The sequence below is a fragment of the Ischnura elegans genome, chromosome 4, assembly GCF_921293095.1.
Source record: "Ischnura elegans chromosome 4, ioIscEleg1.1, whole genome shotgun sequence".
Lineage (NCBI taxonomy): Eukaryota > Metazoa > Arthropoda > Insecta > Odonata > Coenagrionidae > Ischnura > Ischnura elegans.
This window is the reverse complement of record NC_060249.1, coordinates 93,622,530-93,637,498: the sequence shown is the minus strand read 5'-3', so window position 1 is coordinate 93,637,498 and position 14,969 is coordinate 93,622,530. Positions and strand designations below refer to the sequence as shown.

The window sequence follows — 14,969 nt, the reverse complement described above, 5'->3', positions numbered from 1 at the left end:
GAGCTACCAACCAGAAAGCATTTACCTTTAAGGGTAGGGGGAATAACTCTTTTTGTGCCCTTATCACACTCACCATGAGGACCGACATTTGATGGAAATAGCACATTACACATGGATTATTACTCATATTAAATAATCATGTGAAATACACATTACAAAAATAAGGCAATGCCATCAGCAATAAATTTGATGGTAGAAAGCACAAAATACTTAAATCACAACATTTAGGGAACAGATGCAACTGCCTAAAAACATCCAATTTTGGACTCAATACGCACAAGATCACTTTCTAGGATACTAACCTGTAAACTTTTAATTTCACCAGATTTTATTTTTATGTCCGCTTCTTTCTGCGCTATGTCTGTTTCAAGCTGATGTTTCTCCTTCACCAATTCCTCAATTTCTTTTCCTATCATTTCCAGTTCAGGATTTGAATAAGGGGCAGGTGCTGTTTCCTAGAATGCAAAGAGTTAATGAGTAAAAGACAGAATTTATTGATTTTCAATCAAGCTCCCTCAGAGACAAAACAGGAGTTAAAACATAAAACATTATTTTCATATGTCATTCACGTCAGGCATTATGGCCTAATGAAAACAATCACAGAAGGACAAGTGGAAGGCAAAAAGGGCATGGGACGACCCCGAATAAGTTACGAAGGACAGGTTACACAGGCTGTTTAAGCGAGGAAATATCTCACTATGAAAAGGAAAGCAGATAGCCGAGTGAAATGGAGAGCTGCATCACACCAATCTTAGGATTGTTGACTAATGACAATGATGATGTCATTACGCTCAAAAAACTAAATTAGATTCAGGTTTATCGAAAAACCATATAATGTGGTTGGTACAAGAATATTGATTAGGACCACGAAGAGTTTCAGGTTTACCCATTGGATTATTTTCATGAAGTTCTCTCAGGTAAATTACCCGGGAAGTTACCCGAGAGACTTTCATGATTAGGACCACTATTATCCTATGCAATCAGATTGTAAGTAAATGGGCAACTTCTGTAAAACTGAGTCACATCTGCCTTTCACGTTCATTATCAGAAAGCATTACCTTCACAATAAAATCTCTGAGAAGAGAAATACACTTTTAGGCAGTGTAATTATAAATAAAAAGTTTGATTTTATTCTACTTTTTTTTAAATGAAAATGTATCCAACATCCATTTGCGCTTGCAACTTAAGAAAAAATGAACCACCCTAGTGAAGCACACTTACCGAATGGCATTTCAGAATGTTAACTGATTCAAAATACACAATAATATCCCACTCGTATAGCCAACCAATTTCTGCTAAATTATAAGTCTTTAAAATAGCAATAGGAGAAACCAAGAAAGACATTGTCAATTTCCACCAATTCATGGTGAAATCATATTCACTTTTCATTAACTTGCTCCTAGAATATATTTAAAAAACCAGTTTGACTACCTTCAGTTCTTAGTCGTTTACTCATCAGTAATTGATAAGTTTGTGACGCAGTTGAAAGTGAGGTGGTGAAAACTAACACTACCTTATACATTGGACAGGCACCGGACTGCATTCCAATAAACCATATCAATTAATCAGCTACAGGCGAATTTCACCATACGCGCTTTCAAAGTATGAGATCGATCAAATGGGGCTATAATAATTTTCATTTTTATATTTTTAATTTTATGACTAGACTATAATCACAATGATGCTGCAGTTTTACACAATATAAAATTAAAAACATCGTTGAGTGTAAGGCTGGTTGATTTTGAAATATCCGCGACGCATAATACCGCATCGTTATTTAAACATCTGCCAATGCGAGACCCACTTCGACGGCATTGAGATTCCTCGAAAGTGTAATGTAGGAGTCTTCAACTTTTTTTAATGCAAGGGCCATAAATCGATTTCACATCGTTCGGAGGACCACAATGCTCCACGTCACTTTACCACCACATCAATAAAATACAAAAACATAATTTCGAAGTGCAGTAATCTTTATTGGCTAAAAAGTTGAATCAATCAATGCGATTTTCGGCATTGTTTATTTTTGACGAGTGTGTCGATTCATAATTTATACTACGTGGCGTGATACAATATTTTCTTTGGTCTCTAAGGGTCACAAGAAATTAGCCAGCCCACACGCAAACGCGCAAAGGAAGGACGAGGTCGAATTATTAAGCTGCGTTTTGTAGCCTTTAACGGGCGTCGTTCCACGAAATTTTCCTTGAAAGTCATCGCAACGCCGAAACCCCCAAATGGTTCATTTCAACTTGCCAAAACATGTACATCTCGGTCAGTTGACAGCTTCGTCACCTACGAAACCTAATTCGATTTCGATCAGTACGCCGATAACGTCAAATGCCCGGGGCTCTATAGACGTTTTGGATTCGGCAGAGAGCTGGCGAGAATTACGATATGCCGACCGTCGCATACATTTTAACCATCAAACCTCACCAACAGATTGCACGAAATAAGCTTTACACGTTTAAAATTTTAATATTTTGCTAATGTATGAAAGATGCAATGCAGAAGATAGCCATTGCATCTGAAGATTTTTGGCGACCTCTCATTCTATTTTAGGCCGAGTTCCAATCCGCGGCCGCAACAGACCTTCACTTTTTTTTCGAACGATTTTAGCCACGCCGACCGACCACATCCAACCGTGGCCGATATCGATCTTCATAAATAAACAACAAAATGTAAACAAAACAATTGTCGAGATAACCTCAGAGTAAGGATTGGAGATAACGGTTAATTCAATGTAATGTCCTGTTGGGCAGTCATGAAGTTCGGTAGGCGATCTTTTTTCATGATAATTATTGCGTTATCACAAGTGTGTGAATGCATAGACCTCATGAAAAGGCTGAAAAAATTAAAGAACGTTATTAAAGGGGTAAATAGAATTATTTATTTGATCAGAGCACCTCAATTATTTTCCAATGGACATTAAAACTGATTGATGGTCATATGTAGAAAATGTATTCATCACGTTCACAAATTTTCCTCACAGAAAAAGCCTACCAAGTGGCAACAGGGATGGAATGCTCAAAGGAAAGAATATCCTGGGGTTAACAAAGATTTGAAAAAGAATATTCTAGACCAATGGGAGGCATACTACAAGCAAGTATTGAGGAATCAATTCTTCTATTAAATGAGAAAGATTATTCTTCTCATTCTATTGCACTTCATATATTAAAAGAGGAGATACCAACGAATTTGCTATTCCATTTATTTTTACAAAAAAAAACATCAGGTGCTTGGAAGAGGAATATGAGAAGTTGGGCGATACAAATTTGACCAATGTGAAGGCACACATCATTGAGGAAGGGAAAGCAATAAGGTAATATTTTTTATGGGTCAACTAAAGTTAGAAGGCTGATATCATGGAAGAATATCATCAATTCAAAAATGATTGATGAGTGAAGTTCGGAATGTTACAAAAAATTAACTGAACATGCTAAGAGTAAAAATTAATTTCATCTTAATACTAACAATTTAAGTAAAACTTTATATTTCCTAAGTTCTACTAGTAATTAGTAACAGAATTCTAATTTTGAATCAATATGCCAGAAAATTAAAACTACATATTCAAGACTTACACGTGTTGTTTATGATCAAATTAATTTTTATTACCGTAATAATAATTTCATGCATTAAGCATTTTCGATCAGCATAAAATGCTTCAGCATAATATTGTGAGTCAGAAAACAAAGTTAGACATCTGTACTATAATGCTTCCATGGTACTTAATGTATTTAACTTATAGGAGTGATTGATGGCTGATATCAGGAATGAGTTTCACGATGGTCTCGTTCTCCATATATTTATTATTGCCCATTACCATAGGGATTACAAAATAAAGAGACCAGTAATTTTCCATATTTCGAAACATTACTTATTTCTCAGGCTATTCATGGTGAAATACCTTTTTCTGTAGTTCATAATGCCACTGACCAAACCTAATTTCTAAAATTTTAGGTGCTGGAACAAAAACCAACACATTTGATCCACACGATTTTCAAACACAAGACCCCCTAAAACTTCAGATTTTTTTCAAACTTGTGATAAAAGTTAATATGAGGAATCATGTTTTACCAAGTAATAAAAAAAAGATGAAATTTTTGTCATGACCCAATTTTTCCTGAGAGGAAGCAGAATGCGATGCTGGAAAATTCTGGCCAAAATTAAGCACTGCAACGGACTCCTGCCAAGTGGATCACCACCTAACTGCTGCTTCTCAGCCTTGCACATTCATCTCACATGGATTATTGTCATTAACAATCAAATGAGCAAATATTTCCATCAGAGATTAAGTCTCTTAGAACAACTTAACGCACCGGAAATTCAAAAACATCACTAGATTATGAAAAGTGGGCGCAACTTTTGCATTTTTTCATTTTCAAGTTATGAGAGGAAGAAGAATGAGGAAGATTTTTTTCATTATAACTTATATTTTCCATCCATCTACTGAATTATTAAAACTTTCAATCAAGTCTAGAGTGCGAGATCTGTCTGTCCCCAGCTGCCTCATACATGGAAAGTGTTACCTGGAGAAAGTTGAAAGATATTGATAGCGCAGAAAATTCACCTCCTCTTGGAAATGACATGTATGATGAAAAATACATTACAGACCCAGATGATGGGGATCTAGCTATTGTAGACCTACAAGCTGGGTCTGATGGTGATGCAGGTCTGTATGCATGTTTCCATGGAGGATCCATAAGAGCTATGCACTTCTTGCATGTGGCTGGAGACGATGAACCAGTCATTCAGGTAAATTCATTTTCTTTAATAAAATGTACATATTCATCCTGATCAAACGAAAATGACAACTGATCTCTTAACCCAAAAGCAGTTACGCTGGGGCACTAAATGTGCCTTCCGGGGTACTTCTTTTTTGTGAAAATAATCCAAAGAGAAAAATCATTCACCTTGACCGGGATTCGAATCCAGATCTCCCAATTTCCGGCTGAGTGCTTTAGCCAGTTAAGCTAATGAGGCGTCATTCTCCTCTATGGAAATTTGAGGACTATACCAGACAAGGTGGTGTGCTCAGTAGTCTTGCCACCTTGCCCGGTATAGTCCTCAAATATCCAAAGAGGAGAATGACACCTCGGTAGCTTAACTAGCTGAAGCACTCAACCGGCAATCAGGAGATTCAGGTTCGAATCCCGGTCAAGGCGAATGGTTTTTTTCTCCGAGGTTTTTTTCAGAATTTGTGCATTGCCTAAAAGTTATCACCATGGCTAGTCCCGAAATACTTAAAGTTGAGTACTTTTTTCTTTGCGACTATTTTATCCTTAATCAATCTGTCCAGCATTCCTCTAGTCTTCCCACAGTTATAAATTAAGCTATCGAGGTATTGAGTTTCAAAGCATAGGATTTAAATTGGAGCCATAAAGAGGTCTTCCTGAAACCTCAGCCTCGATGCATATAGTGCGAGCTACAGCAACTACTCTTGTGAGGGAATTTCATTATTTTTCTCAGTTTTTCTGTAAAATAATAACATTTGCTAAGAATGAATTAGGTTTAAAATATCTCGAACTAAAGAACTCCATGTTGGGTTAATTTCGTAAATGTATTTTTTTTTTTATTGTTATGGAGTATGTGCATAAACTGTTTAAAGTTCAGCTTTAGAAAAAATTTTCTCCAATTTTTACCTTTAATCATTTTAACTATTTAATCCACAAAAAATTAAATCAATTTAATGGCTCGCTATCATACTTAACCGCTGAAAGTTATAAATTTACATAAATTAGCAGTTTAGAGGAAATTATTTACGAATATGGTAGAAAAAGTTTTTCCTACCATACTGACTAAAATAAACTTCACCAAAATGACACTTTTTATAATGATTTCAGGTCAAACCATTGACGGCCCCAAAAGGTCCTCATCCACAAACAATAAAAGAAGAAAACGGCCTAACTGTGTACACAGACTGGCAATCATGGAGCCCTTGCTCAGCACCCATAAATAAGAAACCTGGTAAATGCTACAAAGCAGGAAAGAGAGCACGATTTGGTGCATGTAAAGTTGCACTAGCCAGCTTAAACACAGAGGAACTCCAAGAACATGGTAAGTTTGAAAAGACCTGACATGCCTCTTAAGGCCTGTTAACACAGTACATTAACATGTACCGGTTGACGTCTAAATTAATGAACGCCAGAATAAACGCCAAAATGCACCGTGTAACCACCCAACTTGTGCGAATGCATGCACAGAAAATAGAACCTGTTCTAATTTGGTTCATGCATTCCTACATTTTCCGTTCCTGTCCACAAAAATCATTCATGCAAACAGACATTAACTTGTACCTGTAAATGTATCGTGTAAACAAGCCTTTAGGGTGTGGCTTTTTTTTCTCGGATTCTGAATTTTAACCACTTAAAATGTGCTACAGAGAGAAGAATCAATATATTTTATATCAGTTTGATTGTTCAACACTTAAGAGGAATAGTATTTCTTGATTAAAGCTTTCGGTGCTCATGATGATTAAAAAGTCTGTGGGGTATATAGGATTTTTTGCCCCGACGTTTTGGGACCAACTGCTGTTCACTTCTTCATGGGAATGGTGGTGCTGACTTTTTATTTCAAGAGAAAGAGATGGGTGGAGTGGCAGAGGAGTAAGGATAGGAGGGTGAAGATGGAGAAATGTTGTGGATGACTGGGTTCCATGTATTGCTGATTCTCAATTCAGTGTCTCTGTAGAAATTATTTTTGTTCTTCTTTCTCTTGATGGTTTCACAGATGAGTCTAGATTTGAAATGTTTCACCTTCATGATGCCTCTAGCTTCAAAACTCAGCTAGAAGAACATAAATGGGACATTTGACTAGGGTGCTCAACAAAGTCGGCCGTAGCAGAACACTAAGCCACAAGACACGTGATCGATTTTAAAAAATCTAGTCATCGCAAAGGTGAAATAGGCCAGGCCTGGCCATAAGAAGTGATTATACAAAAATGGTAGATAACTGGAATGATTTCTACTAATTGAAATAACCACAGCCAATCTAGTTAACCTTTCAGTAATTCCCCATACACAAAAAGTGAAAATACATATTTTCACTTGTGTTGAACCAGAATTAACAATCATCGTTAATAAATAACCTAATAAAAAAGCAGCAGTTTAAATGGTATACCTACCACTATCATAAAAAATCCTTTAATAGGGTTGTTCAAGCCTATCAGAACGGTCTTAAAAAACGAATGTATATCACTTCTGATGTAATTTCATTTTGATTGGGATGAATAACAGATGCGTTGAAAAAGTAATGATGCAATTATTAGCAATCAAAATTTGAAAAATTTCAACGCCGCCAAAAACGGTCGTCCATCTTGAAATAGAGGTGATGAGGAAACAAGCCTGTACGGCTGGCCTGTACTCTCGATCGCTCGATGCGAAGCTGAGCACTCTGCATGCCGACTGGACATTTGCCAAGGTTATTCCTTATTTTGAAATGGCCTATGTTGTGTATGAAACTTCCGGATGGATCAAGGCGACATGAAATCCATTCTTCAAGTTAGGCAGGCAACGTATGTAGCGTTGACAGGAATTGAAAGTTTTGTATAGCTGCATTTGCTAGGAAACTACGTGCAGTGAACTTTCATTGTGCCTCTAGTGCAAGTGAACACAATTTGTGCCCTTAATGTACCCCTAAGTGAATGATTGCATATAGACAATGAAGTAAAGAGTGAAGCGACAAGTGAAGTGAGTTGTGAATGTAACATCTTCGACGAAATTATTTATTTCTTCCATGCTGGTTCAATCAACCCTATACATTTCGATCTAAGGTATCTAACTATTGCAAAGGGGATATGTTTCATATTTGAGCTAGTTGTACTTTAGGGATACATCGAACGCATATTAATTTTCATTCGTTTGTTCGCTTCTAAGTTCTGTTTGACTTTATTACCTATTGCCAATTCATTTTGAGCATTCGCCAGTGTTTACATTTGACGAATTTCGTTGCGCTGTTGTTTGTTTTTGTTTTGGTCATATTTTGGTTACGGTAAGAGTGAAAGTGAAATTCGAAGTTTTTTGATGTTACAATAACTGGTTTAGCTTGTTTAATAATTTGTTTCAGCCTATTCATTTCATTGTCTTCGCAATGTCAATGTGAAATAACGTAAACTGATTCTAAGTCGTTAGTGATGAGTGGGAAGTGAGGTGTGGAGAATCCTTTCGAACTTCAAGGAGTGCAAATTCTTTAGTGTGTGCAGAGTGATTGGAAAACCGATTGTCATGTTTTATTAGTGTTACATATTTATTGAGAGCCAAGTTTTTCATTGAATCAGTTGATTCGGAATATTCTGATTATAAGTATCAAAAAGACAGCTCGTGAAATGTGTGCGTTGTAGTGCTATTTGTGATATGATGAGCAATAAATATGTACAAGCAAGGGTAATTTTGCTTATTATTACTCTTATTAAAGGATAAATTTGGATTTTCTTTAAACAATGATCTGGCGGCAGACGCTGGAGATCTTTAAAAAAAGTGGAATAACCCTGCTGAGCCACTTAAACAACACTGCAGTAGGGCATCTACAGGCTTGTGACGTCACACATCAATTCAAGATGGAAGTAGGGCTTTTTGGCGTAACGTAAAATTTGTCACTGTTTAAAGCCTTCTCTAAACGTGTACAATGAAGAAAATAGCATAATATAATTGTCATTGCTCCTTCTGAAGCACGATCTTTCCATGTCTTAAATAAAAAAAATATGGTGAACAACCCTATTTAATTAAAAACCAATTACATATTATTCTAAATCAACAAATCACTAAACACTGAGACTCGGAATATTCCGACCCCTGGAAGACTGCCAAAGTTAAATCCCTCTATTAGGGCAAAGAAATTAAACAGGACATAAACTCATACTGGCAAATTTCCCTTTTGAATCAATTGGGAAAAATATTTAAAAAGGTATTTCATAATTGATTACCTTCTTACCTTGAATCCAATCACCTTCTGACCGCCTCTCGACATGGATTCAGAAACTCTATGTCAACTACCAATGCCACATATCATATGGTCAACCAAATATTGTCTGATCAGGATAACAAAATTTTTAATTTAGGAATTAAATTTTTATATTTTTTTAAGGCCTTTGGTCGTGTTGACCACCAAATTCTATTGAGTGATGGAAAACGACCACATTTGGGGCATCCCACATATATGGATAAATTCATATCAGAGTAAACAGTCCTAACACGTAGTGCTACCAAAGAATAGTGTCCCATTCATTTCTGGCAAAGACATTGAACTAGGAGTGCCCCAGGGGTCTATGCTAGGCCCTGTATTATTCTTGATTTATATTTATAAGCTGGTCAATGTATTAAAATTTGTCTCTGGAGTAAAACCTATCCATAATTATTACATCTTTACCATCAAATACATATTTGACAAACAGTAAATGCATGTATTTTGATTTCCAGCAATGAATGACAGCTCATCTAATATCACACTAAATTCAACGGTAAACAATAAAAAAACTAAATCAAATATTACAAGTGATCACATAATTGAAATACTGAGACTATTTGGCAAAACAGGATTACCTTGCCGTTCACCATTGCTATCAACCTTAAATTGGAGTATTTCAAAAGTACGACCAAGTGAAATTATGACTGCATACTGCAAGGTTAGTAAGCAGATCCAACAGAACATTCTCATGACGACTGAATTCCATTAAGGGTTTTCTTTTAAAAAAGGAGAAATAAATGTACACCAGCTCCCACAAATTCTCACCAAATGTATTTTTCTCACCAGACTGGCTCATTCTCAACTCACATAGCAGTGGTGTTGCCAGAAGGGAGGCCCAGGTCGAGGGGACCCCTCCCCCCCCCCCCCCCAAAATATCAAAACACTATTTCTTTGCTTAATGATAGAAAACGAAGTATTAAAAAATCATGAATTTACAAAAGATTTCTTCGACAAATGAATTTTTTTATTATGAAAAGTGCTAAAATTAGTTAAAAATCTTCTACTTACAAGGAGACATCGCCAATGTGATGTTCAGGATCAGTATGTGGATGTTATTTTCTGAAACTATATAGGTAAGGTAGAAAAAAATTCACGGCTTTCTTCCACATAGGCCCGGGTTCGAGAGATATTTGCTTGTAAAGATTTCGTGCAGCATGACATCCCTGGAGTAATTCAGAGTTTAGTTTGAAATCCATAAATTGATATTAAATTTAAAAAAGGGCAAAGTAACTAAATAAAACGAATGGGGATAAAATGTAATCGTGATTTCAAGTATTAGAAGAGAGAAAAAATTTTGCCAACACTGGGACTCGATCCCGGGACACCCGCTTCAGTTAAGAGGACTAGCGCCCTAGACCACGCTGCCCAGGCCGTAGGTAAAAATGTAAAGAATACTCAAGGGATGTCATACTGCGCGAAATTTTTACATACAAATATCTCTCGAACCCGGGCCTATGTGGAAGAATGCCAAGACACTTTTTCTACCTTACCTAAATAGTTTCAGTTAATAACATCCGCATGCAGATCCCGAACATCACTTTGGCGATGTCTCCTTGTTAGTACCCTATTTTTCTAAAAAATTTCCCCTAATTTTGGACTCCCCCAGAACAAAATTCCTGGCTACCCCACTGTCACATAGTGTCATCAGAAAGTGGAAAGGAAATATGAGAATATTCTCATTTAAATATTTCTAAGTTAAAAAAATGACTTAAGCCATACATACCTTCTATAGGCAATTAATGATTAAAATTTCATACATATTGTATTTTATTTGATGGATAATGCAGCCAAAATGGTAAGGCAATGCACTACATACATAACAGTGAGACAAAAACAGGGTATGTCTAATTTCACCTCTCTGAATTCACTGCGTGGAATTAATCACACCAATATTAAGCATACATCGATTTCTTGCTGCACTCACATGTTTTTTCCTGATAAGCATAATATTTCAGCTCAGTTGTCCCAAAGACATGAACGATGAATTGAAAGAGAGAGTACTCTTCGACTCATTGGAAAGCATACCACCATTGCCACCACCAGTAAAACGAATGGTAATATTCCAGGATGATGGAAGTGAAGTAATCTTGAAATGCCCAAGGTTAGTAATTTTGGCTCTTAATATTTCAAGTGCATAAGCGAATAACATACCTACTACATATATCTAGAAACAAAGAAACAATATTTTTCTAAAATTAGATAGGAAAAAATTTAATAGAAATATCCTTAAACATGAGACATACACCTAGAGAACACTATTTCACAAGAGGCCACTTGGTAGTACTTCTGAGAGACACATTGGTGTTGCAGAAGCAACACCACCACACCTGTGATGAATCTAAAATAAGACACCTGAAATGCATTAAACTCTATTCATTTTATCTCTGAGGGTGAGCTGGTGTGGCCTTAGCAAGTGGAGATGAGGGGAGGGAAAGTTTCTCGACATGTGACTTTGCCTTTGCCAATCAGCAAACAGTAGGTGTGGCCTCAGTGAGTCGCTCTCAGACCTTCGCCGAGTGAATATCGTGAATCAGCTTGTGGAGCAGTGTTGCCAAACCTCACGCATTTTCCTTGTATGTGACTAAGTATGCCTTCCACCAACAGTACCCCATTCAGCGCAGAAGCTGACAATGTAATGGGCATATGCGAAAGGATTATCCCCAATGGCTTCCAAATGAGTAGGTACCTATATTGTCTTGTGCCTGGGCCAAAATACCTGTAGCCACCTATGACTCACATGTTTTCAGTGACAAAGTAGAGCGGCTATGTACATTTGGCAACATTATGTTTGCTCCTCCTCTCTCTCTCTCAGTACTACCCCTCCCCTATCTGTGAAGCCATCCAAGAATGTCCGAGCTCTCACGAAAGCTCACCCCCAGACATAAAGTGAATAGACTAAGTACACAATTTTTTCTTCACTCATGCCATGAACATGTAGAGATGACTGCTGTGAGAGATGTAGGTTGATTTGCTGATCAATTGAATGTAATTGCACAAGTTTACGAAGACCAGAATATGATCACAAAAGAAAATGCATCCATTTGAATTTGCTCAAGCACCAAAAAGTGGCCATACATTTTCGTTTTTCCCCAAATAGATTGCCGGGATAGATTTTCAGAGCACTAAGTTACCCAGAAAGCTTATTCTGTTGTAATATATGGGGAGGAAGCAAAATAAATTTAGAAATAATTTTATAGGTAATTGGACGGAAATCACTGTGTGCATCACTCTTTTAGTTTGGGATTCTCCCACTACATGAGTGTTAATTCATGCTTTTTGAGTCAGTATGCTAAACAGCATGGCTTTAGATGGTAGTAGCGAACCCCTGTGACAGCTTTTGTTTAAAGAGTTTTCAGACATCTTCGATTTTGGAATTGGCTGATATTCGAGAGCAGCATGCAACCTTGAAATTTTGTTATCTACTTGGTAAAAGTGCATAGGATATGGTTGATGTGTTGTCTACAGCTTGCATGGAACACACAAAACAAGCCTTGAAAAGAACTTAATGTATGAGTGGTATTCACGATCCAAACATGGTAACATAACGATCGAAGACATTCAATGCCCGGATTGGCCTTCTACGTCCAGAGCAAATGAAAACGTGGAAAATATTGGTGGCCCTGGGCACGAATTTTTTCCATTAGACGTGTACGACAATAGGAGGCATACTATTGATGAGGTCTCTCGAGTAATCTGGTCTTTCGTGGAGTTCTGTGCAGTGCATTTTAGCTGAAGATTTACAAATGAGACGAAGTGTGGGAAAAGTTATCCCCTGCTTGTTGAATCCCGATTGAACAGTTTTTGGCAAAAAACCGTAAGACACCGATTCCTTACCCACCCTATTCACCAGATCTCGCTCATTGCGATATCTTTTTGTTGACCCAGATGATAAGATGAAAGGGAAACGTTTTGATGCCATTCTGGAGGTGAAAATGGAATCTAAGGCAGCACGGCAAGGCATCGGAAAAGACCAATACCAATGGTATTTCGCACCGTGGAAAATAAACATTAGAATCAATTTATCAGTGTTAATGGGGAGTATTTCGAAGGAGAAAAACGTTTTTAACACCAAAAAATAAAATCTGAATATTTTAAAATTTTTGTCTGTTTATTTTTGGGTCCCCCCTTGTATATTCTATTATTGATATACGTATGTATCACCCTGAACTAACATGAATACATAAAATTCCTTCTTTATATGCTATAAAAAAATCTGAGGAGAAAATAAATATGTATTTGAACTCTTAATCAGAATTTGAATAAGAAGTTAATTGATGCACCAGTAATTCGAAATCTATTTATATAGTGTGTCCATTGATGAACCATCTACTCTATGGAAAATTGGGAATTTCACAGTACGTGCAGTTGAGATAAAATCCAAGTCAAAAGGCAGACTCTTCATTGATGTGAGAGATCATTTTCACATTAAATCACTTAAGTTACGGGATGCTAACATTTACAGGTAAGATGGTACAGTATTATAAGCATGTAACTTGCCTTCTAACAAAATATGAGTCATTAATACTTTAAAGAGTAGGGAAACTAATTATTTGTTTTTCCTTTATAAAAGCTGCTGGCATGATGATCACCTAATTGCAACTATGAAAGTACACGTATCAAAAAGAGTGAGATTTACATTCAACCACCACTTAGCACTGATTATAATGGCTTCAATTTTTGGAGTCATAGCATATATATTTATGAAAGTCATGATGAACAGTCTTGCACATAAAGATCAGAAAACTAATGCAGTAAAATAAATCCAATACTTCTACACACCAACAAGGTCATCCAAGTATGACATACGGTCTGAAATAGGTATGGTGTCAAGCAACCTTCACCTACAGGCATACATTATTTGGATCAGCAAGTTTTTCAACAAATGTCTCAGCACAAATACTTCTCCCAATAAAAAAACAAGTTTTTACTATGCATCATTACCATGTTAAAAAAATTAAAATATTTCAATTTTCTAGGTTTGCTATGATCACCGTCCTACTACCTGTAAATATATATGAAATATGTACTTTTGTTCATTACACCAATCATGTATATTTAATTTTAAAATTAAAATATTGGCTCAATCAAGTATTTTATTATTGTACTTTGAGCAAGGAACTTTGCCATAGTCAAAAGTTACAATCTGTGAGACTAATAAGTTAATTCAATGAAATCCAGAAGGAAGGCAATAATGAAGGAATCCCACAGCAGTGAAAGGCATACATGGAATAACCCACAGAGTAGGAAATGAGAGCGCTAATAAAGTCAATTTCACAAGAATAACAATATAAATCTTATCATGTAAAACCTACATTACATTACGAATACATTAGAGAATTGTCATCAGCCACCTTATTGTTATTTACTCTTGTGACTAATTCCTTCCCTCACTGAAATATTATTCCGGGTGAGTATATTTGACCAGATCTCTCATGACATTTACCACCACAAGAGAAACGGGCAGCAACGAAGATGTTTTCTCAATTAAATTAGGAAAGAAATGCCTCAGGAGGATAATTTTTTTTCTCATAACTTAAGATATTTTTCTTAAATCAATGAAATTCTTCCAATGAATTGCAATTTAGGATCTACCCCATTTATTGGGTATCCTTATCTATCTAATATAAATCATGGTTACCACTTACGAAAACTTGGATCCACACAAAATTCCAGGTCATAGATTTTTAAAATGTACTTGTGCTAGTATTATGTCTAGGAGTATGGGATTCAAATTTAAAATTTCGCAAGTAGTCTATTTAATGTATTGAAATGATTCCACTTACTTGGTCTTCAAAGAGAGGTACAATCTGAAATTTCCCCAACAAATATTAGCTTTTCACGAAGGTTTTATGCTAACCCTCTATGCGTACAAATGGCATTAAATTCATCAGCCTAATCCGTAACTGTTGGACAAAACAGGATAAAAACAACCCTTGCTGTCTCTAATCTTGCTGATTATTTCCCTCGTATGAAACAAATGTATTCCAGACTAATACGTCTGCAGAATCGGGATT

The 14,969-nt window shown here is 36.3% G+C and overlaps 2 protein-coding genes across 5 annotated transcripts in view; one reads left to right on the top strand and one right to left on the bottom strand.

Moving 5' to 3' along the window:
• The window catches only part of LOC124157788 (epidermal growth factor receptor substrate 15-like 1), a 53,867-nt gene that overhangs the window by 23,772 nt on the left and 15,126 nt on the right, over positions 1–14,969 (bottom strand). For all 4 annotated transcript variants that reach the window (XM_046532802.1, XM_046532804.1, XM_046532805.1 and 1 more), the window contains one exon: positions 303–455. In XM_046532802.1, the coding sequence (XP_046388758.1) occupies positions 303–455 (153 nt within the window). The remainder of the gene's footprint in view (positions 1–302; positions 456–14,969) is intronic.
• LOC124157789 lies at positions 2,732–14,039 on the top strand. The gene is made up of 9 exons (XM_046532807.1): positions 2,732–2,869; positions 2,987–3,096; positions 3,230–3,316; positions 4,470–4,749; positions 5,838–6,051; positions 9,408–9,613; positions 10,911–11,056; positions 13,262–13,417; positions 13,526–14,039. Exons 1-9 carry the CDS (start codon positions 2,741–2,743, stop codon positions 13,713–13,715), a joined length of 1,518 nt encoding a protein of 505 aa, XP_046388763.1. The 5' UTR covers positions 2,732–2,740; the 3' UTR covers positions 13,716–14,039.

Bases quoted from the DNA above. Each gene is read 5' to 3' on its own strand.
- LOC124157789 (XM_046532807.1), top strand. From the start codon at position 2,741: ATGTCCTGTTGGGCAGTCATGAAGTTCGGTAGGCGATCTTTTTTCATG. The intron at 3,317-4,469 runs GTAATATTTTTT...CTTTCAATCAAG, and splicing joins GAGGAAGGGAAAGCAATAAG to TCTAGAGTGCGAGATCTGTC. The intron at 6,052-9,407 runs GTAAGTTTGAAA...TTTGATTTCCAG, and splicing joins AGAGGAACTCCAAGAACATG to CAATGAATGACAGCTCATCT.